The 27,777-nt window shown below is 36.0% G+C and overlaps 1 protein-coding gene across 1 annotated transcript in view; it reads left to right on the top strand.

The window, feature by feature from the left end:
- Positions 1–27,777, top strand: part of CNTNAP5 (contactin associated protein family member 5) — a 958,268-nt gene that overhangs the window by 785,924 nt on the left and 144,567 nt on the right. Inside the window, exon 19 of the mRNA XM_045850657.1 lies at positions 10,327–10,551. Within this exon, the coding sequence (XP_045706613.1) occupies positions 10,327–10,551 (225 nt within the window). The remainder of the gene's footprint in view (positions 1–10,326; positions 10,552–27,777) is intronic.

Raw genomic sequence — 27,777 nt, 5'->3', positions numbered from 1 at the left:
AAAAACTAGTTGGCTGAATAAATGAATTTGTCAAAACAGCAGGATACAAACTCAATATTCAGAAATTGAAAGTGAGTTTGTACACTAACAACGAAATATCAGAAGCAGAAATCAGGAAAAAATCCCATTTGCTATAGCAACAGGAAAAATAAATGACCTAGGAATAAACCTAACCAAGGATGTAAAAGACCTGTACTCAGAAAACTGTACAACACTAAAGAAAAAAAAATAAGGAAGCTATAAACAATTGGAATAGGTACCATGCTCATGGATTGGAAGAATTAACATCATCAAAATGTCCATTCTACCCAAAGCAATTTATAAATTCAATGCAATCTGTATCAAAATATCAATGAAATATTCCACAGATATAGAACCAACATTTCAAAAATTTATATGGAACCATAAATGACCTCAAATAGCCACAAGAATTTTGAGAAAGAAGAACAGAGTAGGAGGGATCACAATACCTGTTTCCAAACTGTATTATGAGGCCACTGTAATCAAAAGAATATGGTACTGGCATAAGAACACATAAATCAATGAAACAATATAGAGAGCTCAGAAATAAACCCATGCCTCTATAGTCAATTAATATATGACAAAGAGGGCAGATGCATAAAATGAAGTAACAATAGCCTCTTCAATGAATGATGTTGGGAGATCTGGACAGCTACATGCAAAAAAAATGAAATTCGACCACCAACTTATGCCATACACAAAAATAAACTCAAAGTGATAATAAACTTAAACATAAGTCACAACACCATAAAAGTCCTAGAGGAGAACATAGGCAGGAAAAGCTCAGATATTTCAAGCAGCAATATTTTCACTGACACATGCCTTAGAGCAAGGGACATAAAGAAAGAATGAACAAATGAGACCTCATCAAAATAAAAAGCTTCTGCATGGCTAAAGAAAACATCAGCAAAATTAAAAGGGAACCAACTATATGGAAAATATATTTGCCAATGACACATCAGGTAAGGGTTTGATCTCCAAAATATATAAAGAAATCCACTCTACTGGATTTCACTCCACTCTAGCAAAACAAATAATCCAATTATAAAATGGGCAAAGGACCTGAACAGACACTTCAAGGAGAACATACAGAGGACCCAGAGACATATATAGGATGCTCAGCATCACAAGCCATCAGAGAGATGTAAATTAAAACCACGATGAGATACCACTTTACACCAGTCAAAATGGCCATCATAAAGTGCTGGTGAGATTGTGGAGAAAAGGCAACCCTAGTACACTGTTGGTGGGAACACAGACTGGTGTAGCCACTGTGGAAAACAGTATGGAATTTCCTCAAAAAGCTACAAATGGAACTGCCTTTTGATCCAGCATTTCCACTGTTAGGATTATACCCTAAGAATACTGAATCACCAGTTCAAAAATACCTATCACCCCAATGTTCATAGCAGCACAATTTACAATAGCCAAGTGCTGGAAGCAACCTAAGTGCCCATCAGTAAATGAGTGGATCAAAAATCTATGGTACATTTACACAATGGAATACTACCCAGCAGAAAGAAAGAAGGAGCTCCTACTCTTTGTGACAGCATGGATGGAACTGGAGAGCATTATGCTAAGTGAAATAAGCCAGGCAGTGAAAGAAAAATACCATATGATCTCACCTGTAAGTGGAATCTAATCAACAAAACAAATAATCAAACAAAATATAACCGAGGCATGGAAATAAAAAACAAACTGATAGTAATCAGAGAAGAGGAGGGAGGGTATATGGGGAAAAGAAGGGAAAGGGTCATCAAGGAACATGTACAAAGGACCCATGGACAAATCCAAAGGGGGGGTAGGATTGAGGGTGGGAGGTGGGGGTGGATTGCTCAGGGAAGAGTGTTGGGGGGAAAATGGAGACAACTATACTTAAAAAACAATAAAACAAGACAGAAAAACAAAGCTGATTTTAGTTTTGGGAAAAGCAAGAAGTTTTAGGGCACCAAACCTGAGCTGTAAGGGGCTGAGTCACTTGGGTGATTGGATGTTTCATCAAAAAACTGCATGAGACCTTATGCATGAGCAGGTACATTGTCATGATGAAGCTACCAATCACCAGTTTCCCAGCTGTGGCCTTCTGAACCATCCAAATAGATTCCATGGAAGAATGTTCAAGCATAACACAAAATTTGATGCATATTTATTGCTCTAATCGCTCAGTCATTTTGAATGTGATGGCCACAGAGTACACATGCTCACTCAGATGCCACTGAGTGAGCATGTGTACTCTGTGGCATCTACCGCCCCCACTGACTAGTACAGTCAACTTGTTATTGCTCACCCATGTGCATTCCAGTCCACTCTCCTTGGCTACCAGATTACATTGATGTCTCACAAACCATTTGCATTATATTAACAATGGTTAGACCTTTTCCAGACAGGCCTCATACACAATGGAATATTACTTGGCCTTTACAAAGAATGGGATCCTACCATTTGCAACATCATGGATGGACCTAGAGGGTATTATCCTATGTGAAATAAGTCAGTCAGGGAAAGAAAAAACACATGATTTCCCTTACATGTGGAATAAGCAATAGAACAAACAAAACAGAAACAGATTCATATACAGAGAATAAACTGATGGTTGCTAGAAAGCAGGGTTGTTGAGATCCTAGATGAAAAATGGTAGGGGATTGAGAAATACAGATTGGAAGTTACAAAACAATCACTGGGCTGTAAAGTACAGCATAGAAAACATCGTCAATAATATCGTTATAGTCAATAACATCGTAATACTTATGTATGATATACTTTGGATACTAAAAATATCAGATGTAACACTTGTTAAAATGAATGATTGGCTAACCACTATGCTGTACATCTGAAACTAATACAAAATAATATTGTCATTTAAATTTTTAAAAAATACGAAAGAATTTTTAAAAGAACAACATTTAAATTATTAAATAAAGTGCTTTAATCACCATTTTATTTATTTTTTCCTTTTTTTAAAATTAATGTTCAAATACAGTTGCCTCCATTTTCCCAACACCACTCCCCCCCCCCACCCCACCCATCCCACCTTTCACCCTCAATCTTATACCCCTTTGGCTTTGTTCATTGGTTCTTTATACATGTTCGTGGACAACCCTTTCCCTTCTTTCCCCCATTATTTCCCTACCCCCTCCCCTCTGGTTACTGTCAGTTTGTTCTTAATATCAATGTCTCTGATTATATTTTGCTTGCTTGTTTGTCTTGTTAATTAGGTTCCACTTATAAGTGAGATCCTGTGGTATTTGTCTTTCACTGCCTGTCTTGCTTCATTTAGCATAATGCTCTCCAGTTCCATCCATGCTGTCACAAAGGGTAGGAGCTGCTTCTTTATTTTTGCTGTGTAGTGTTCCATTGTGTAAATATACCAGAGGTTTTTTTATCCACTCATTCACTGGAACTGTTGAATAATCACCACTTTAAACACAATTTATAGACAAACAATGATGGCAGTTATAAAAAGTTTTGTTGATTTATTAAAACACATTTCTCAAGCTTCTCTAGCAAGCAATGCTTTATTCAATCCATTTTCCTGTTGGAAAGAAGCACCCAGTATTGTCTTCCAAGGATCCATAGTCCATGTTCTTCATCCAATTGCATCAATCTTCTCTCAAGTTGATATAAATTACTTGCTTATTATCACTAGAAAGCTTTGGGATTCTTGGAAGAATATAAATGGTATAAATTGTAGGACCAACAAAGTGATGGGTCATGCACTTGAACCTGAAATATAGCAAAGCCCATTCTCATAGGCTGTTAATGCAGGTAAGATGAGCAAAGTTCTGCTGGTGTAAGCCTGTGAACACCTACCCCGAAAAATTCAAGTGCCACCATTAGACTGTCTCCACATAGTAGAAGAAGCAACTACAAAATAGACAGTACCAGGCACTGACACTAAAATATACTGGCTTTGTTTTGTAAGATCTATACTCAAGGCTTCTGTTTGGAAAAAAATAGTAGACTCTGCATTTTTCCAGGGACAATGTTCAAATATCTCATAGATCATATTTTTCTGAATTTATGTAATTTTTCATTGGTTCCTTTCTCTGAAACAGCTTCTATGAATTATCTATTCTCCATGCCACTTATCATTCATCTAAATTTGTTGAAATATCCTGTGTTCTCTCCCCATTTTTTATTTTGATTTGATCTACAAGCAAAATAGTCAAATATGTGTTTTGCCTTTTTAGCTTGTTTCAATATTTCACTGATTTCAACTTCATTTCCCCCATCTCATAAATCTTAGGAAATGATTATCTTATATTCAGCATTTCCAAAATCTATAAGATCAACATTTTTACCAAGTCTATTAACCATTCTAATTGCCTTCGGGAAATGTGGCTTAGAACTGAAATGAAGCCATTAGCTACAGGATGGTCTTGAACAAAGTTGCTTTCTATTGAGGTGGTCTTCTATGCTAACTTACCATGGCATGTATATAAAGGTGTGGAAATACTGGAAATCCATGTGGTACAATTAGTGAAATTCACCCATTAGCTATTCCTGAGCTAGAACCGTAGTCCATTTCTGTTTCTTATTGCAGTACAAAGAAATAATAATCATAAAATTAGCTTGCAATTATTGACTGAAGCACTTAGCTTTTTATCCCTGATCTAGTAGTAAGGAGGATGGTAATATCTACATTTAACATATGAAGGTCACAGAAGTTCAGTGACTTACTAATATTGTCAGAGCCAGAGGTCGAATCAGCATTTTTTGGTTCCTTTTCTCCTATATGATCCTAATTTTATTCTGTACAGAATTGTGGTAAGGATTCACATATGTAGTTTTTTGTTTTGTATGTTTTTTTACTTGAAATTTAATTTATATATCATGATATTCAAAGTTTTAAAATGTATAATTTATAGGGCTTTAGCAGATTCACAAAGTTGTGCAACCATCACTGCTATCTAATTTCAGACCATTTTCATCATTTCCCCCAAAGAAACCTTATACCCATTAGCAGCAATTCCCCATTCATGTCTTTCCCAGTTCCTGGAAACTACTAATGTACTTTCTGTCTCCATGGATCTTCCTATTCTGAATATTTCATATAAATAGAATCATATAATATATGGATATCTAGGATCTGGTTTCTCTCACTTATCATGTTTTCAATGTTAATCTATATTGTAGAAATTTTCAGTACATATTTCATTTTATTTCCCCAACAGTATTCCAGTGTCTGGAGGTACCACAGTTTGCTCATCTATTTATCAGTTGATTGTTTGGAATGTTCCTTTTTTTGCATGTATGTGTGTGTTATTATGAATAATGCTGCTAGTAACATTCCTGTACATGTTTTTGTATGAACTTTTATTGTCTATTCCCTTACATATGTACCTAGAGGGGGGATTTATGGGGCAATGTTTACAGTTTTTGAGAAAGTGTCAAATTTTTTAAAGTAGATGCTCCATTTTACATTCTCATCAATAGAATATGAGGATTTTGATTTGTCCATGTTTTCACCAGTTGTTGTCAGCCTATTTTGATAATAGACATTCTACTGTGAACACGTGGAATGATATATTATGGTGGTTTTGATTTGCATTTCCCTAATGACTACTAATATTAAACATTTTTTGTATTTACTACCCATATGTATATCTTCTTTGGTGCAGTATTCAATCAAATATCTTGCCCACTTTTAAATTGGCTTTTTTTCTTTTTATTATGCAGTTGTAGGAATTCTTTGTATATTTTGAATATATTTTCTTATTTAGATATATGATTTGCAAATGTTTTTTTTTTAGTTTTTAATAGTATCTTTTTAAGAACAAAAGTTCTTTTTTTATTTGGATGAGTCTAATTTATCTTTTTTTTTCTTTTGTGGCTTGTGCTTTGGGAGTTATATCTAAGTAATCATTGTCTAACCCAAGGCCATGATGAATTATGGCCATAGTTTTTTCTAAGTGTTTTCTAGTTTTAGCTCTTACATTTAGTCTTGGATCTATTTTGAATTAATTTTTGTATATGGTGTAAGGTAGGGGTTCAACTTTCTTGTTTTGTTTGTGGAGGCCCAGTTGTTCCAACATCATTTTTGATGTGTGCTTATCTTTAACCTACCTCCAGCCCCACTATTGTCTGAATAATCTGGGTATGACTGCCATTATATTGTCATTTAATTTATTTTTAAATTAAATCATTAGGTAGCATATTTGGAATTCTAATTGGTAACACATTTGTACATCTAGAAAAATAAACACTCAGTCTACTCAAAGACGACAATAAAAAAGAACATTTGATTTCCTTCTAGCTCTTTTCTTTGCATTCGATATAGCTAAGATGTCTGTCCATTACATTTTATATCCTGAATGTTTTATTTTGTCACATTAATTTTTTAAATTATTGTTCAAGCACAGTTTTCTCCACTTTCCCCCCACCATCCTCCCCTGCCCTACCCACCACTACTTTTCACCCTCAATGCTACCCACCTTTGGCTTTATCCTTAGGTCTTTTATACTTGTTCCTTGACAATCCTTTTTCTTTCCCTCTTTATCCCCCTCCTCCATCTCCTCTGGTTACTGTCATTCTTATATAAATTTGTCAGTTTTAATGACTGCAATAGATTCCATCTGTGGAATTGCTTCTGTTTATGTAACACATACTACTACCAGAGTATTTTACCTTAGCAAAAGTGGGATTCTGCCACCAGGTATTCTTATGTTCAGATTCTAGCTCATCTGCAATCTGCAGCTGTGAAACTGGTTATATAACTCAACCTGTGATTCCTGGTTTTCTCAGCTATAGATATAAAAATGTGGAAAACTCAGGAATCCTCTACAAAGGGTTGTGGTGACCATTCAACAAGCACTTCAAAAAGCCTATGGGATAATGCCAGACATATAAAGTCTCACTAAATGCTTACTCATATTTTGGAATTTTAGATTATCCTAATGTTTACGTGTAGATAATGCTGTAATAAGTGCATTAATCAATTATTTCCTTAGTAATAGAATTTCAGTGAGAAATCATATTTATATTTAGGTAAACTTTACTAATTGCAAAAAACCTATTTAAAAAATTCTCTAATATTTACCGTCCTGACAATGTATATATATTTTTTACTTTTTATTACAGAAAAAATGAAATTATACACTGTGGTAGAGAGAAGAGTTTTAGAACCCCATGTACCCATTATTTAGCTTGAATTTATCAACTCATTACTATTTTTATTTAATCTGTATGCTCACATCCATTTATCTTATTATTTTGAAGTTAATTCCAGATATCATATCACTTTATCTATAAATATTACAATATATATTGGTAAATGACAAAGAGTCATAAAAGAACATATGAACGGGGCCATTACCATAAGAAAATTTCAATAATGAATGTTAATATTATGCTAATTATTTTATTTCTTATTTAGTTTGTTGTTTTATTTCTAGTTCGTTAGATGTGTGTAATTAAAATCTGATTTTTCCCTGGCTGGCATAACTCAGTGGATTGAGCATGGGCTGAGAACCAAAGCACCTCTGGTTCAATTCCCAGTCAGGGCACATGCCTGGGTTGTGGGCCAGGTCCCTAGTGGGGACCACATGAGAGGCAACCACACATTGATGTTTCTCTCTCTCTCTTTCTCCCTCCCTTCCCCTCTCTAAAATAAATAAATAAAATCTTTAAAAAAATATAACTGATTTTTAGGTAACCACTAGCCTACTTATTACTTAGGATTGGTATTCATGATTTTTCTAATTCTTAATTTAACTCTATGACTGTTATTTAAACTAGCTTATTGTTTATTGACTTCCTACTATGTGCCACAGTTTTACATAATTGCTTCCAATCCTTCTACCCATCACAATACTGAATTCATCCCTATTTATACTTGAATAACCTGAGGTTAAGTGACATCCAGTGGAGTGGAGAATGGCACAAAACCAAGTTTCAATTTCCAAGTCTGTCAGACTACAGGGCTGGCTCAGACACACACCCCTGTAGCACCACCCTGCTTTCTAGCTACTTCTCTTCCCACATGTTGAGGCTTAACCAATGTTGAGTTTTTCATTCAGATCTTCTCAGGCTACTCTGGCCCATGATGAGATCCAATTCTGGGAATTATTTTCTGTCACTCATTCATCATATACTAGACTGCCTTCCATCAGTGTTACTTTTTTAAAAATGTGTACCCTGTCTTTTCAGAATGTAATCAGCACAATTCTTTCACTAGGTAAGTGCTTAAGAGATCTGTTAATAGTGGTATTGTGGTCCTAGAGTACCATGATGGCCATTGATAAACACCTTAAAAGTTAAGATTTTTCTTCTATTTATCCCAATAGTTTTTGGGTGTTCAGAAAAATCAGAGAGCTTAAATGTGATTGGAGAGCTTAAACTCTTAGATTATAAAATATAAGAAGCTGAGAGACTAAGAGAATCCACATATTTTGCTGAACTTCCTTTATATTGGGATTGACAATACCTAAATGATAAAAATATTAGGAATAGAGGAGGTGGGAGGAGAGAAATTTGGTGGAAATTTCTAGTTAAAAACTTTTCATTTTAATTTCCCATCTCAAGCATAAAGAAAAGTGTACTATACGTGTCCATATTTAATATGCTACATAATGGAATGATCTGAATTATATTTGAACACATGTACAAACATCAAATAAAAACCATTTTTCTATCAACTAGCCAATAGTAAGTCAAAATGCAGGCGAAATGTCCCCAAGAAAGTCAGTTTACTCAAGGAAAATGTTCAAATCAAGATGATAATTAATCTGTATCCTCACTGTCACAAATCTTTGTTGCATATCTTTGTAATCAGGAGTACTGATGTAACCTGCATGATAAATGTGAACCCTTTCCCTGAACCTTTAGTAAAAATAAACTGGTATTTCCAATCTGCTAACAAGATACATAAAGATGCAATTTTAATTTTTTGACATGGTTACAGGCTATTACAGAGTTTTCACGAAAGTAGAAAAATTGCAATAAAATTAGAAAGCAAAAGTCAGGTTTGATTATGTTTTAGGAGACATCAATTCAATAACACAATTTCATGGAGAACTAGGAATTTTCCACATATCAGTTGGAAAAGGAAATTAATGATGCCAATATCAGTTCATGTTTATTGTGCTATTTTTATGACAGAGGTTTGCTACCAGAACTAAGCTACATTGTTCTAAGAAGGAACCTTTACTGTTTAGAGACAACATTAATTAAAAGAAGAAAATATTTCAGCATTTAGATGGAAGTATAGTCAATAAACAGATTTTTTTACAGGAAGAAGATAGAAAGGGGTTCTGTTTAAATTATCTTCTAATATGGGAGTCTATGAGTTCAAACTGAGTGAGTAACTCTCTTAAGTGCTTTACACACATTATCTTATTTATCCACACAGCAATGCTGTTGAAGTCAGTTTTATGCTTCTCATTTGCCAGATGAGAAAATGGTCTCCACAGGGTTCCCCTACTTGCTTGGAACTACACAGCTAATATGAAATCAAGTGAAACTTCAGCTCCAGTGCTGAAGCCAAATCCCATAATAGTTCCACTAAACTAATAGTGGATGTGAGGACATTATGCAGGAAGGGTCTGGGGTGGCATGTTCCAATGAATGTCATCAGTGTCTGGATGCCTCCTTTTCTCATGGTGGTGTCAGAACTCTATGCAATGTGTTGTGATATGGGATGGTTTTTCATATGAGGCCTATTTGTCCAAAACTTCTGTCTTTTGGGGGATTAGACACCAATTCCTAGACATCTAAAATGTTGAGTCTGGGAGTAGGAAATCTATGTCTTTCTTACTGTTTCCATGCATCTCCTCTCTTCTATTTCCATAGATCCTCACCCTTCATCCAACACCATAGAGCATTGCTGCTGCCTCCCAGTGTCCCACTCTCAGTAATTTAGGACCCACTTCAAATCCTTCAAATACACAAGAAAAACACAAACCAGAACTGAGAGCATCCCAGTTTTGAAAGTAAGATGGCTCCAGTGCAATTTCTCTATACTATGTTGCAGGCAGGGATATTTTGTCTTTGCTTCTTGAAAAATGAGCCTGACACAGGGCAGTTATTCTACAAATACATATTAAACTGGGCATAAATTTCACGATGCAAATCCTAGCTCTCTTTTAGCTATGCAATCTTTTTCAAGGTTAACCTCTGGAAGCCTCATGTTTCTTATTTTTATATGAGAATAATGACTTCTGCCACTTGTGGCAGAATTATTGTGGAAAGCATACCATATTATTAATGTAGTGGAACATTACATAGCAACAATAACTAAGCTGTTACTACATCTAGAGTAATCAACTAAATACTTAAATATGTGTTTTCTCCTCTTATATTTTGCAGAGATTTCTGCTTTTTTTGAGGCTGGCACTTCAGTTACTTACATGTTTCAAGAACCCTACCCAGTGATGAAGAATCTAAGCTGGTCATCCTCAGCCATTTATGCAGAGTCGGCTCCATCTAAGGAAAACATTGCACTTAGCTTTATGACAGCCCAGACACCCAGCCTCTTGCTCTATATCAATTCTTCTTCTCAGGACTCCCTGACTGTGCTGCTCTGCAGGAATGGTGAGTACTGATGGCTTGAAGACTGATGGAGTGTTTTGTTGGGCTAGAGGGAAAGTACATGCCCTCCAGAACTCTGCATAATTTCAATCTAAATTTAGTCCCACCTGAGCAGCCTATTTCCAGACCTCCAGGCAAATCCTTAATTAAAGTTACTTTTATGAGTTGCAACTGGTATCCAGTCCAGTGTCAGTTCATTGCTGAAGCCTCAGATGCATTGACTTTAATTTGCCTTGAGTGTGCAGCAGTGATACTTTATTATTTATTCTGTGCTGGAATCCATTAACTGTAAAATAGATGGTTATGTGCATATCTGAAATACAGAAGGACACTGTCACATATATGCTGTCATCTTTACTGCAGTCTCCTTTATTGAGGTCTGTTAAAGCAACTAGTATAAATGTAGGGTGTATTAATTAGAAGTTGATTGCCTAGATCTTGGAAAGAAGTAATATATGTGAGTCATAACCTTGTAGGATATGGATCTGTGTTCTGAGAATCAAATTTTGAAAAGAATGTGAGCAAAATGGCCCTGACCAGTATGCCTCAGTTGTTTGGGCGTAGTCCTGCAAAATGAAAGGTCACCAGTTCAATTCTAGGTCAGGGCACATGCTTAGGTTGCAGTTTTGGTCTCCAATTGGGGCATGTACAACAGGCAACCAATCAATGTGTTTCTCTCTCACATCACTGTTTCTCTCTCTTTCTCTTACTCCTTCCCTTACCCTCTCTCTAAAATAAACAAATAAAATCATTTTAAAGAATGTGAAAAAATGAAATATGTGAAGATTAAAGGTATAAAAGAGTTAAAATTCACTTTATTCAAGGAATGGTTAAGGACACCAGTTTCAATAGCTATTAGAAAAAGTTAGGTTTTCTTCTCTAATGACTTAATTCGACACTGCCATAATGAAGACTGTTGATATTTGCCATGACCTAGGAAACTATACAATCAAAACCCTAGGGGAAGAAACAATGATCAGGATAGGCAATGAGGGCAAAAATATAAATGTCTTTGCAGTCTGGTCTCAAACAACACTATCTTGTGAACAAGAATATGTCTTTTCTCTCATTGCAATTTTCTGAATAGTGAGAAGAGCCTGGCCTTTACAACCATCCAACACAGGGATGGATTGTAGTAGGGCACTGAAGACAGGATCCTGAGATATGCAGTATGCACTGTGCCCTCTCCAGACCTTAGGCAGAGACTCTAGCTATTTAACTGGCTCTACTTTTTTTTTTTTAATTTTATTATTTTCACTTCTTGATTTTATCTTGCTTTAACTATTTATAGCTTGGAAATAAGAAATAATAAATGGGCCTAAAACAAGGATCAAACCTAACGAGCCTCTGAGTTGACTCAGGCCTGAAGTACAATAATAATAAGAATGTCCAAGAAGAAGTAACAGGATTCACTCATTCTTAGAACAACATTACAGAAGGAAAAGAGAGAGAGGGAGGAATAGAATAGAATGATAATGGGTAATTCCAGGAATATTTATTCTGTAAGAGCCTTTAAGAGAGAAAGGAAACAGTATGGGTTCTAGGCCTCTTATTTAAGAGCAGAACTGTATTTGATTTAGAGCCATTTTATTTTTGGCTTCTTTTATTTCATTTCATTTCATTTCTATCACCTTTAATCCCCACTATACCCTCTTCCACCTCTACCCATCACCTTTCCACTCCTCAATTACCACGATATTGTCTGTATCTGTAAGTTCCTTCTCTTTCTTTCTTTACCTTTTTTATTCCTCCATTCTACAACCGTCCCCACAGCTCACAGTCTGCTCTCAATCTGTAAATCTGTCTCTGTTTTGCTTGTTAGTTTAGTTAAATGATTAGAGTCCACATACAAGTGAAATCATATGGCATTTGTATTTTCTGGCTGGTTTATTTCACTTACATAATGTCTTCCAGGTTCATACATGCTGTTGCAATTGACAAAAATGTTCTTTTTACAGCCAAGTTGTATTTTGAAGTGTAAATGTTTCGTCATTTTTTTATTCACTCATCTACTGATGGACAAATGGGGTGCTTCCAAATCTTGGCTATTGTAAATAATGCTTAAATGAAAATAGAGGTGCTTATGTTCTTTCTAATTAGTGTTTTGGGTCCCTTCAGATATATTCCCAGAAGTGGGATTGCTAGGTCAAAAGGCAGAGCCATTTTTAATTTTTTGAGGTATCTCCATACTGTTTTCTATAGTGGCTGCACCAATCTGCATTCCTACCAACAGTACAAAAGGGTTCTCCTTTCTCCACATTCTCTTCAACATGTATTGTTTGTTGATCTATCGATGGAAACCATTCTGATGTGTGAAGTGATATCTCATTGTGGTTTTAATTTGACTTTCTCTGATAATTAGTGACATTGAGCATCTTTTCATATGTCTATGACCATCTGTATGTCCTCTTTGGAGAAGTATCTATTTAGGTCTTTTGCCCATTTTTTTTCATGGAATTGTTTGTTTTTTGGTATTGAGTTTATAAGTTCTTTATACATTTTTTATATTAGGCCTTTATCAGATGGTATCCACGAATATGTTCTCTCTTCACAGGGTAGTCTTTTTATTTTGTTGATCTTTTCCTTTTCTGTGTAAAACCTTTTAAATTTGATGTAGTCCCATTAGTTTATTTTACTTGTTTCCTTTGCCTAAGTAGATATATGAGAAAAATATTGTTATAAGAAATGTCAAAGATTTTATTGCTTGTTTTCTTCTAAGATTTTGATTATTAAGCTAAATAACATGTTACTAAGCAACTAATAGGTTAACAATGAAATCAAAGAAGAAATCAAAGGGTACCTGAAATAAATGAAAATAAGAACACAATAACCCAAAATGTGTTGGAAAGAATAAAAGCAGTTTTAGAGGGAAATTCATATCATTACAATTGTATCTCAGAAAACAAATAGCTCAAATAAATAATCTAACTTTACACTTAAATGAACTTGAAAATAACAATAAACAAGCCCAAAGTGTATAGGAGGAAGGAAATAATAAAAATAAGAGCAGAACAATGAAATAGAATCTACAAAACAATAAAAAAACCAATGAATCCAAGACCTGGTTCTTTGAAAAGATAAACTAGATTAAGAAACCTTTAATCATACTCATCAAATAAAAAAAAAAAGAGAGGACCCAAATAAATAAGATAATGAATGAAAAAGGAAAATTAACAACTGACACCAAAGAAAAACTAAAGATAGTAAGAAAATATAACAAACAACTATATGCTGACAAATTGGACAACCTGGATGAAATGGATAAATTCCCAGAAACATATAACCTTCAAAACTAAATCAGGAAGAATCAGAGAATCAGAATAGACAGATCACAACTCATGAAATTAAAGCAATAATCAAAATACTCTCCTCCCACCAAAAAAAAAAAAGCCTTGGAATGAGTGGCTTCACAGTTAAATTTTACCAAACATTCAGGGAAGATCTAACACCTATCCTTCTCAAACAATTTCAAAATTTCAAAAGGAGGGAAGACTCCTAAGCTCATTTTATGAGGCCAGCATTATCCTACTTCCAAAACCAGATAAGACATTACAAAGAAAGAAAATTATAAGCCAATATACCTGTTAAACACAATCACTAAAATCATCAACAAAATATTATATTAGAAAACCAAATACAGCAATACATGAAAAAGATCATATACTATGATCAAGTGGGATTTATCTCAGGGATGCAAAGTTGGTACAATATCCACAAATCAACCTGATATACCATACAAACCAAGTGAAGTATAAAACCACAAGATCATATGATAGACACAGAAAATGCACTTGTTAAAATCCACAGCCCATTCATGATAAAAACTCTCAGCAAAGTGGAAATAAAAGGAACATACCTCAATATAACAAAGGCCATAAATGAGAAATCCACAGCCAATATCATACACAACAGGCAAAAACTACGTGTTCCCCTTAAGATCAGGAACAAGACAGAGATGTCTGCTTTCACCAGTCTTATTCACCATAGTACTGGAAGTTCTAGTCTGAGCAATCAGACAAGAAGAAATAAAAGGCATCCAAATTGGGAAGAAAGAAGTAAAACTGTCATTATTTGCAGATGATGTGATACTGTATATAAAGAACCCTAAAGATTACACACACACACACACACACACACACACACACACTCAAGCCACTAGAACTGATAAATTAACTCAGTAAAGTAGCAGGATACAAAATAAATATCCAGAAATTGGTTTCATTTTTATATGCCAATAATGAACTATCAGAATGAGAAACTAAGAAAACAATCCCATTCATAACTGCTTCAAAAAGAATAAAATACCTATGAAAAAATTTAACCAAGGATGTACAAGACTTATACTCAGAAAATTGTAACTAAAGAAAGAAATTAAAGAATGTACAAGTAGAATCACATATCATGTTTAATGACAGGAAGAATTAACATCATGAAAACGCCCATACTACCCAAAGCAATCTGTAAATTTAAAGCAATTCATATCAAAATGCCAATGATATATTTCACAGAACTAGAACAAATATTACAAAAATATATGGGGGGCCATCAAAATGAAATTTATTTATAAAATTTGTGTATTTATTCTAACATATTTAAGGTTTGTTCACCTTCAAAATAATCTCCATTTGATGCAATACACTTATTGAGATTTTTTTTCCACTGCTCAAAGCAGTTTTTGAACTCATCAATTTTGATGGTCTTTTGTGTTTTTACCATTTTTTTACTTCTCCTCTTCCATGTCAGTGAATGTTTCCCTTTGAGGACTTTTTTATTCATCTGAAAAACAAAAAATAGTCTCTCAGGGTAAGATCAAATGAATAGGGAGGGTGGAGGATGGGGGAACATGCTATTTTTTGGTCAAAAAATGCTGAACATTCCGAGCAGTGTGGGCAGGTGCATTCATAAATCATCCACCATGAAATGGGCAAACACCTTGAAAGAGTTTTTTAAAAAATTCCACTGAAGCCAAATGTAGCCTCCCACAATAATGCCAGCTGGTACACTGATACAGATGGGTTCCTAGAACACTCACCTAATGGGAGAAGCCTATATTACAAAGGGTCCATCTACCAGAAGATAATTCTAGGGTGTTTTGGGTCCCCCCTCATATGGAACCACAAAAGAACCTGAATAGCCACTGCAGTCTTGAGAAAGAAGAAGGAAATTGGAAGAATCACACAATCTAATGCCAAACTACACTACAGGGCCATGGTAATTAAAACAGCATGGTACTGGCATAAAAATAGGCATATGGATTAGTGGAACAGGACAGAGAGCCCAGAAATAAACCTATACCTTTATAATCAATATTTTACAAAGGTGGCAAAAACATATAATGGACTAAAGATAGTCTATTCAATAAATGGTATTGGGAAAATTGGACAGAAACATGCCAAAACTGAAACTAGACCACTTTCTTAAATTACATACAAGAATGAATTCAAAATTTAGTAAAAACTTCAGTGTTAGACTTAGGACCATTTATCTGCCTCTCCATAATGTCTATGTGAGATTGATAAAGCTAGCTGCAGACAATGAGGCATGGATTAACTGATTAACATAGGCCAGCCAGTTAATTCGTGACATAGCTGAGACTGAAAGCCAGATCTCCTGATAAACAGCCAGCAACTTTTCCTTTAATCTGTATGACCTTGTAATGGTGTGGTTGAACTATAAGTAAGATAGTTTCAGAACACTGAGGTGTAAAATTTTCCCCAAAGCATTTTTTGGGTATGGTCTTACAGGCACATTTGTAGCTGCTAGTCCTTTTCTATGGATATAGTTAATGCATATCAGAAATCACCACATCAGACTAAATATATACTACTCTATCTATATATACTCTATTAAAACACATATACACACACACTATGCTGGTCACTATTCTAATTAATATTTACATTTATTCCTTACAACAACCCTTTGAGAGGTGGTGTTAATATACCCAATATTGTGTAGTTGCAGAAAGTAAGACATATAGATATTTAATCTCTTGGTTAAAATTCTACAGCAAGTAAATAATTGGGATTTAATCCTCTTTCTCCAGTCTGGGAGCATATTCTGTATTCTTCACACAACTGCTAAACATAACTATTATTTATTTTTGAAACACATTATATTTTAAATTACTTGAATTTATATAATTATGAAAGTGTTTTCTTATATCCTAAAGACTCACTTTATTGACAGATGTACTTGACATAATGGACATTTGCATTTTTAGAACCCTGGACAAATGAAGGAAGCAAAGAAAATCCTGTGCCTTGCTTACTTGTTTGTTACAAGCTTAGAAATTAGTGCAAGTGTAAAAGTGCAGGCCTTGCAACTCAGTCTAACTCATGGGAAATGAGTGTCCAAGCCATGGCTAGTAATGGAGTAGCCCCCTCTCCTTGCTTAACTTCAGACAGAGAATCATCCCTAAACGTCCCTACCACACTCTTCCACCGTTGTTCTAGGGAACTTTTATCAGACTAGACAATGGTGGATGATTTAGTGATTTATCCTGGATATTTCCTGCCATCTCCTTTTTCTGCAGAGTCACAACTAAGACTATGTGCTCATTCATGTATTCTTTCATTGACTCTCTGAGTACTTACTAGTCTCGCTGCATATCAGGGACTCTGAAGACCAACAAAGATAAGCAGGATAGAGTTCTTCCTAAAAATTATTTAAAAAAAGAGAGAGACTCAAAACTGCCTTAATCTTACTGGAAGACAATTTAGGTGCTTGAGGAAGTCAACTTGCTCATATTGCTCAAGAAATCCACCTGGAAGTTAGATTTTGCCTAACTTTAAGGATGAACCTCCTAGGAACTCAGGAATTATAGTAATAGCGTAAAATACCTTAAGTGATAGTGGATTCCTTGCACTGGAGGTCATCAAATAAACACCAAATGACAATTTATTGGGAAAAGCATAATAAGCATTCTAGCAGTGAATGACACAGAATAATAACCTCTGAGTATCTCTTCAAGTTTGAGATTTTGTGATTCTATATTCTTTTCTTGTATAGTCTCACATTTCTATGTCTTTCTGGTGGGTTTCATTTGCAGACTTTGAAATGCTTCAGTGAATAATTAAATTAGTTGGAAAAATTGAGACAACTATTATAGAACAACAATACAAAGTTTTTAAAAAAGCACTGGTATCCTTACAGCTTGTTCCCAGTATGTTAAAACTATTAGGCCACTGACATAATTGCCAGCGAATAATATTGGTAACACTGTATTAAAAAGAGGTAGGATTATTTTTAATGTGACTTGGATATACTTCAGTGAAATATATACCTGTGATAATACTAATGGAAGTTAAAAATATTTACAAATTGACAAAAAGATGAGGGGAGAAAATATGATAAAGAGTTAACTGGGAAAAATCTTTCTCAGGAGGGTTTTATAAAATCAATTTATACCTTTCTGAGATGGCATTAAGAGTCTTCTGTTAGTGCAGGTATCTTAACCTTTCTTTTGTTTAGGTACCTTTGGGAATCTGATGGAAATTATGATGAGAGGGTAATTCTTAAAAGGAGTTCTTTTTGTTCTCCTCAGGAGGAAGAAAATGCCTACAGCCATGTCCAACAAAATAGCTATGACTGCACCACTCTGGGTTAAGAAGTCAGGGGTGAACACAGGTGGATGAACTGTGTAAATAGTGAACAGAATTCTTGACTTGCAAATTCATTTAATAAGGGTGCCCAGGCCAGAGGAAAGAGGAGCAATGTGACTCAAAGTCATGTTTACTTGTCTCTCCCTGGCAAGGATTGGATTTGTCAGATTTGGAATTCTTCTTTGCCTTTTATCTTTTTTTCTTGACATTTCTCCAACTAGATGCTTACTTAGGTTAAGCTGCTGCTTAATTTTTCAAATGAAATCAGACTCTTCTTCTTAAAGGAAGAATATAATTTTAATTCCCAGGAATAAAGAATAGAGTCAGAAGAGGAGGCATTGCTGGGTCAGAGAGACCTCAGGAAAAAGAAGGGACTTGTTGTTTCATAGCCTGGTGCTTGGAGCCACAGGCGATTTCTCAGAGACCTGGCAACTGGAGGAGAAGGAGCATTTGAAGGAGGCAAACGGTCTGGAGAAAAAAGACGGAAGTGTTCTAAAAATATATATAGTTAACTTTCACAGAATTTTATTGAGTGATGGCTCTGCATTCTCCACAGTAAATCTTCATGTTTAACAAATATTCACAGAGTATCTACTATGTGGCGGGGACTATTTCATGTACCAGAGCCTTTAAGGATCTCTGTTCTGGGAACAAAGACATGACAAATGCTAAGGGTGACAATATAATCTAAATGCTAGGATATAGTCTGTTAGAGATAGCGTAAAGCAACAAGGAAAGAGTGACCAATTCTTTCTAAGAAGGAGCGTCAGAAAGTATTGAGATAGTGTCCCTTGTGTTGGACCATAAAAAAGAAAGTATTCTCTAGGCAGACCTTATATTTTTAAGATAAAATGTGAGTTTTTATTCTTAATTTTCTCTATTTTATTCTCATTGGATATGAGATACATACATATATATGTGTCTATACATATAATATATAGACACACATATGTATAATATATAAATATATATTATATTATAATATATAATATAAACATATTATATTATATATTATAATATGCACTATAATATATAATATAATATAAATATATTATATATTATAATATTAATATATATATATATCCCCAATTAATTCCCTATTCTACTCTTTTATCATTTGTCCTTGGCTTCTTGATGGTAGAAGTAAAATATACAATATAGAACACGTGCTAATTCTGAGGCCATCAATCTATGTTTAGATCATTAGGTTACAATGTTTATATAGGGCTCCTGTTCACTGTCTCCTGCTGTCTGCCCCACCATCTTCCAGCACTGAATTATTCCTCTGACTTTGCATCAGCGATTTCTTTTTATTGAACTTTTTAAACATGTACGGTCATAAGATACACTGGGTTTATGAGTGCACACATGTTGGAAGGAATAATGATAAACCTAGATGCTTGACATTTTCAGTAGACTGAGTCTAGGGAGGCAGGGTTAAGGACGAATCCAGAGAGGGGGCACCTTTAGAGCATGAATCTCAATGGCTGCCCCCAGGGTTGAGCTGACTATAAGAAAGTCCCCAAATTGCTGCTTTCCAGGGAAGACCTTCAGAATTTAATTTTGCCTCCTGCCACCCCATCTCTGACACCAGCATATGGGCATGTGCTTGACTTTCCCAGAGCATCAGGAATTCGGATAAATAGACTGAGTAAAGGACACCTTAGTAGGCTTGTTTCCTGGGCTTTACTACTCCCTGACCACTTCGGTCTCTGGGCTTGTGTCAAGTAACACTTGGCTACTTTTGAACTTATATTTCCCAAAATTCTTTTTATATCTTTTGAACTCTTCTTAGGTTGGCTCATTTCCTACATTTCTGGGCTTTCATATAATCTTTGCTGGGAAATACAAGGTTCTGCTGGCAGGTCCATTGTCCATTTCACAGTAATATGGTTGTGACACTGTAAACTTAAGAAGGCGATCTAGAGTCCTTCCTCCTCACTTTCTCCTAGTGAAAGGACAATGATATAGCCAGGAATAAATGTCACCTCCAGTGTCTTATAGTTAAACCACTGTACCAAGGGATGGGCCTGAGTAGGGAAATAAAAGTATGATGAGAAAAACTGCATTTGGGCAATCTTTCTTGCTTCTCTTCATTATAGTACTTTTTTATTTGATTTTATTTATGTATGTATTTATTTTTATATTGTGGTATATTCCAAGGTCCTTAAAGTTTACTATGGATTGAATGGTGTCCCTCCCTAAAAGTCCTATGTTAATACCCTGACTCCTATTTCTGTATTTAAATGATCCCTGATCTGATAGGGATCACCAGAGTGATCTACAAGAAGAGACACTAGAGTCTGTCTGTCTGTTTCTCTCTCTCTCTTTCTCTCCCCCACCTTTCTCTGTCTGTCTGCCATATGGGGTGACCATCCCCAAGCCAGCCAGAAAGTCCTCACCAGAGACTGAATTGGGTGGTGCCTTGACACTACTTGGCCTCCAAAACTGAGAAAATTAGTTTATATTGTTTAGGCCGCCCATTCTGCAGTATTTGTTATCACAGCTGAATCAGGCTAAGACAAAGATAAAAATGAGACATGAAAAGAGATGAGCTTCATAGACTGTAAAGTACAAAATACATTATATTTTTCTTATTGATAATAATAATAATAATAATAATGAGTGAGATATCAGGTTCTGCTGGCAGGTACAGTCTCAGATGGACTTTCATTGCAGAAAGAGAAAATGTATGCATGAGTTATCAGAGCATGAATGTGAAGGCCTGGATTAAGGATAATTAAGATTAAATTGTAATGCAAAGAGAACACAAAAACTACCCATTGTATATTGTAGAGGCAGAACACGTACATAATGGGTGGGACATTGCCCTAAGGAAGTAAAACTATGAGGCACTAGGTGCCCAACCTGTATAGTAGCTGCTGTCACTAGGCATAGGCAGAAGCTTTTAATATGCAAAAGCATTAAAACCAAAAACTCATATAACAGCTTTCTCAAATACCTTCTGAGCCAGACCTTTAGGAAACTTATCTGATGTCTTTAAGAGAGAAAAGAAAAATATGTATATATATTACACACACACACACACAAAGAAGAGAGTGTGAGTGTAGAGCTAATGGGAGCTCTGCTCACTGCAAAGCCAATCCCAAGAAGATAGAACTGGGGAAACATAGTTAAATACCAGAGAACACATATCTCTATCCAACCATTCTGCACTGCAGCTTGCTGAACACATGTGCAACATTAAGGAAACCAAATAATAGCCACAAAAGTTGCTGCCTCAGCACTCTAAGGCCCTGGGTGGAGAGTAGTGATCAAAGACAAGGCAAAGAAAAACTAGAAAATGCATTTAACTCTACAGACATCTATTTAATACTTCCTTTATGAATCTGCTAGGTCCGTCATGCCAAATTACCACAGAATGGATGTCTTAATCTACAGAATTTATTTTCTCATGATTCTGAGGACTGAATGCCTGAGATAAATGTACCAGAAGGTTGGTGCCTGGTGAATGCTCCTCCACTGGGTTGGAGATGGCCACTTTCTCTCTGTGTTATCCATGGCCTTCCTTAGGATGTATGTATGTGTGTGGAGAAAGAGGGGATGGGGAGGGAGAAAGAGAAGTAAAAGAGAGAATCTGAACACATTCTCTGGTGTCTCTTCTGAAAAGGACACTCCTTGTGTCAGATAAGAGCTCTATTCTTATAACCTCACTTAACCATAATTACTTCTTTAGAGGCCTTACTCCCAAATACAGCCACACTGGGGATTAAGCTTCATCCTATGAATTTGAAGGAGATGTAAACATCAGTTCATAATACCAACCATGTGCCAGATGTTGTCCTAGGTATTCATAATAGAAGAATGCATGTAGTATAGAGGGCTTCTGGGAAATTATTTTAGGTTAGTTTTCATGTACCATTCACTTTTGTAATTACAGTGGGGTCATGTTGGATAGCGAGGACAACTCCTCTCAGAGGATCACTAAATGGCTCTTAGTGCACATGGGCATAGATATAAATTTGTTAAATGAGTATTGATGTTCTTAATACTGTTGTTCCTGATATATATATGAGAGGCAGGGCTGTTTGGGAAGTAGAGTTCTGTGGAGTTTGCATTCTTTGATATTATTTTCTGAGGGTTCTGGGTCTTCTCACTTTATACTTTACCAGTTAAAACACTCCTAAGAAATTTTCCAAGAATTGAGAAACTGTTTGTTTTTATAACAAAGCTGGTTATTTATAACATAGTCTGAGAATCAATAGAATTATTATCCATTCTTATGCTTCATTGTAAAAAGAGAAATGAGGTATATTAGTTACCCTGGTTTCTTCATCTGTAAATTTGGGATAATTGCAATGGTTAAGGATCTCATAGCATTGTTGTTGGAGATTAATAAGATTCTGTTTAGCCCTGGCTGGTGTAGCTCAGTGGATTGAGTGCAGACTGAGAACCAAAGGGTCACCAGTTCGATTCCCAGTCAGGGCACATGCCTGAATTGTCGGCCAAGTCCCCAGTGGGGGCCACATGGGAGGCAACCACACATTGATGTTTCTCTCCCTCTCTATCTCCCTCCCTTCCCCTCTCTCTAAAATTAAATAAATAAAATCTTTAAAAAATAAGTTTGTAAAGGGTTTCAAAGAACTCGGATAAAAGGCATGAGGAGTGTCTATTCAGGTCCTTTGCCCAAATATACACTTCTTACATATTTCATCTGAGTTTCTTCAACCACAAAAACTAATTCTAACAAAAGTGTATTCACCCATATGTTCATTGCAGCATTATTTACAATAGCTAAGATCTGGAAGCAGCCCAAGTGCCCATCAGTAGATGAGTGGATTAAAAAAAAGTGTGGCACATTTACACAATAGAATACTATTCAGCTGTAAAAAAGGAAGGAAATCTTACCCTTTGCAACAGCATAAATAGACCAGGAGAGCATTATGCTCAGTGAAATAAGCCAGTCAGAGAAAGACAAATATCTTATGATATCAGTTTTATGTGGAATCTAATGAGCAAATTGAACAAGCAAAATGGTGACAGACTTGTAGATAGAGAGCAGGCTGACAGATGTTATGGAGCTTTGGGAGGTGGAGGGATTGAGCAAAAGAGAGACAGAGAGAGAGAACTTATGGACAAGGACAACAGTGTGGTGATTGTTTGGGAGAGGGGGTATGAGGGGAGTTGGAGGAGGGTATAGGAGGGATAAATGGTGTTAGAAAAAAACTTAACTTGGGGTGCTGAACACACAATAGAGTGTGCTGATAACGTGTTGTAGAATTGTGCATCTGAAACCTGTGTAATTTTCTTAACCAGTGTCACCCCAATATATTCAATACAAACAAAAAAATAAAAACTTTAAAAATTTGTAAATTTAAAAAATAATGCGAGAAAAATACAAAAAGGGATTATCATAAAAAGGGACCAAAGATCTTGTTAGTTGCTGAGCCACCTTTTTTTTTTCCCCCTTCTTAAGCTCAGGGTGGAGAGAATGGGGCACTGGATATTTAGCTTTTGGACTAAGCCTCTAATTAGAGGCTTAAGGATTAAGAAGGAAGTTGAAGATTGTGTGACAAAAGCTTTTCTCAGAGAAAAGAGATGTTTTTATTCTTCTTAGACTGCTTGACCTGTAATACTGACATCTTGAGATGTGTAACAAATTCAGCAGAAAGTCTAAGCTTGGATCTTACTCTCTTCTCCGTTCATTTAATTACCTTTTGTGCAGCACACAAGTCTTGAATTATCATTATTTCTCTTGATTCAAAGTTATTGAAGATGTGTTTCCACTTTAATAAGTAGTTTGACCTCTCAATATTTAGAAATGAAGTCTCTGGAAATGCAATTCCTTGTCTCAAAGCTGCAGTAGAGAGACAGTGAATAGGGTTTCAACCCTGCGAGTCCAGTTCAAATTCCTAATGCTGCCTACACAATACCTTGATCAACCAGCTGAAAAAGAGTTCACAGCAGCTAGTACTTCAAAGAGCTCACCATATACAAGATGCAGTTTCAGGCTTTGTATACATCAGTCCATTTCATTCTCACTCAGTGCCTATGGGGTTACCCCTGACATTTTCCCACTTTACAGATGAGGACCCTTAGGCACAGACAGGTTAAGTGACCAGAACATACAGCAAGCAACCAATAGGACTGAAAATAATACCCTGCAAGACTCACATTTTAACTTGCACATATTCTGATCTGTTCTCTGACCTCACCTTGTACTTAGTGTATTGTTTTCACAGAAGCCATCATTTTCTGTCTGCAGTTTGTGTCAGCTTTCATACAGGTTGTGTGCTATGTCAAGAATGTCGTATTCACCTCCTGTGGTCCCCCACACTGCCTTGTTTACAAAACTCTGTTTAAAAGATGGGCTAGGCAGAAGTGATGGGTCACTTTATGAATGTCCAAACCCCCTCTGGATATTTAAAAATATATTGACGTTAGAGGAGGTTGCCAGAAATGTCCTTGTATTTGGCAAAATGTACTTAGCTGCACACTAGAGCACATGGGACTATCAAGTGAAAAGAGTTATATTTCTTATGGATGCCAGTTTCTGTGATGCAAATTGCATGGTCTCTCTCTTCTTATACTTTTTTTACAATGACATAAATAACTTAAAAATTAAAAAGGGAGGAATTCAGAAAGGCAAAAGAGAGCAGATCTTAGGATGGGTAAGAAACATCAAAAGGTTGTGGAAATTGGACACCATATGCAGGAGGAAGGCTTGATCAGTCCAAGTCTGTAGAAGGCTGGTGAAGGGGAAGGCGTCCAGGTAGAGACTCAGACCTGGAGGTTCTGTATACCATGGTGCTGCAGTGAGTCATGATGTTGGGGGAGACAGTGTAAAATTTTTACAGCTGTTGACCCTAGACCCACATATACTGGTCCAGGCAGATAAGCAAATTTCTTTGCACCCATTCCAGAATTCCAGAGACATATTCTGTGTAGCTCATAGAAATTAGATCAGAGTTTTCAAAGCTTAGGGCAAGGCTGAGATAGAAGGCTGAAGAAAGAAAGTGATATCTGTACACAAAGCTGTGGACTCCTGGCCTTAATTTTTTCTTCTAAGAGTTATTTCTTTTTTTTAAAAGATTTTATTTATTTTTATTTTTAGAGGTAAGGGAGGGAGAAAGAGAGAGAGAGAAACATCAATGTGTGGTTGCTGGGGGTCACGGCCTGCAACCCAGGCATGTACCCTAACTGGGAATCGAACCTGCGACAATTTGGTTTGCAGCCCATGCTCAATCCACTGAGCTACGCCAGCCAGGGCTTCTAAGAGCTATTTCAATTTGTCATTTCTTTCTTTATGTAAGAGATCAGATCATTTTTCCATAGAAGAATTGAACAGCCCATGAACGATATGTGTGATAACTAGAATTTTAGAGAAACCTCAGATAAAAAAAATAGCTTACCCATATAACCACCTGCCAATGAATCCCACCTATTAACAAACTCAACCCTGTACATAGAATTTTCAATCCAAGGTACAGTGCCTAAGTCACAGTGTGAACAGATAACTAGGGCCATCAAATATTCCACAACATATTCCTCCAAGATGAAAAATAAAGAACAAAGCAAATAAATCAAGATAATTGAAGAAAACAGAAGTAATGCAAGAGGCAGAAGAAACATTAAAAATGTAATATCTTCAGAGAGGTAGAAGAATATATAAATCTATGAAACAAGGGCATGGTACTTTAAAATGAAATTGGCAAACAATAAAAAAGAAGTCTTGGTTATTCTGTAGAGGAAATTATTAAAAATCAAGAAACTTGAGAAATTTTCCCAAAAGTTGAACAAAATGCAAAAAGTGAACAATGAAAGCAGAAGAGAAAATCAGAGGATCAAAACATGATGTTCAATATATAATAGAATTTCCAGAAAGAGAATAGAAAAGCAGAGGGCATTAGCAAGGATATAATAGAAAATAATGGGTAGAACAAAATAAATATGTAAAATTTGCTTTCTTACTCAACACAGTGACAGAAACAGACACACACCAAGGTAAAGGCAGACCCTAAGGACAGACTAGGATGCAGAGTAGCACAGAATTTCACAGAAACATTGGTGGTTTGAAGGTAATGGGAGACCATCTTCACAATTTTAAGGGAAAAATGGTTTCAAAGTAGAATTATATGCTTATTCAAGTTATCAGTCACATGTGATAGATGGAGGTATGAAAACAGGTTTTTAAAAGATTTTATTTATTTATCTTAGACAGAGGGGAAAGGAAGGAGAAAGAGGGAGAGAAACATCAATGTGTTGTTGCCTCTCACATGCCCCCTAATGGGGACCTGACCTGGATGGCAGCCCAGCCATGTGCCCTGACTAGGAATTGAACCAATGACCCTCTGGTTCACAGACTGGTGCTCAATTCACTGAGGCACACCAGCTGTGAAAAAAGTTTAATACATAAAGTCACAGGGGGTTCTCGTGTCATTGTCTAAAACTTCATAAATACCTTTACTGAGTTGCTACTTGATAGGCATGTTATTTAATGCTGTGCAAAAATTACTCCAAAATTTAGCACCTTAAAATAGCAAGCACTTATCACCTTACACAGTGCTATGATGGGTTAGGAATATGAGATTGGTTTAGCTGAATGGTTCTGTCTCATGTTCTCTCATGAGAGGTCAAACTCTTGGCCAGCTGCAGTAATCTAAAGACACTGGACAATCTGCTTCCAAGCTTTGTGCTGTGGCTGAACAAGTCAGTTGGCCTCCCCAAAATAAAGTAGTGAAGGGAGAGAGGGAAGAAGAGAGGCAAGGGGAGTAGGAGGGAGACAAAGGGAGAGAGAGAAAGAGAGAGAAAGGAGAGAGAGAGAGAGAGAGAGAGAGAGAGAGAGAGAGAGAGAGAGAGAGAGGGAGAAAGAGATACTTAAGGCAGAATTTGAAATCTTTTAGAATCTACATTTAATAGTGACACATAGTACAATGTGATGTGGAGGGAGGTCAGAAAGAGGTATGCATAATAGGAGTCAGGTGTCATTGAGGAGCATCTGAGAGCTAAAATGTCCTGTCCCCAAAGAAAGACGTATATAAAAAGAAAGACATGGGTTCCAGGAAATAGGTTACCCATCATAGAACAGGTAAGTTGATTTCAGGATAACTGCCTCACAGGCATCCTAGTGAGTAGCCAGTCTAAGCCAATGGTTCTCAACTGGGCATTATTTTGTCCCCCAGGTAACACTTGGTAAAATATGTAGACATTTTTATATTAAAATGAGAAGCAATACTGATACACAGTGGGTAGAAGCTAGGGATTCTATTGAGATTTTAAAGACCCAGGACAGTCTCTCTCTCTCTCTCTCTCTCTCTCTCTCTCTCTCTCACACACACACACACACACAATTATCTGGCCCAGAATGTCAATAGCTATGAGGTTGAAAAAACCTGGTCTATAATGAGACATACATTATTGGGCTTTTGGAGGGAGGCTCGTAAAGAAAATATGTAAGTCATAGCTATCAGCAAAGGGTGATATTTACATCAGATACAGCAACATGGACTTTGAAATCCAACCTAACTTAAATTGTGGCATACCTGTGTGGGAGGCCATGGAAGGTTGGCCATGTGTGTCTGGGCCCAAGAAATGTAATTCTTCATCTACCATAATGGGAAAAAAATGTAATATCTAAAATTGATAAATCAAGAAATAGCAATAT

The sequence above is a fragment of the Phyllostomus hastatus genome, unplaced genomic scaffold, assembly GCF_019186645.2.
Source record: "Phyllostomus hastatus isolate PE091 unplaced genomic scaffold, TTU_PhHast_1.1 phas_contig_84, whole genome shotgun sequence".
Taxonomy (NCBI): Eukaryota; Metazoa; Chordata; class Mammalia; order Chiroptera; family Phyllostomidae; genus Phyllostomus; species Phyllostomus hastatus.
Note: the sequence above shows the minus strand (reverse complement) of the source record. Positions and strands in the feature narration are given on the sequence as shown.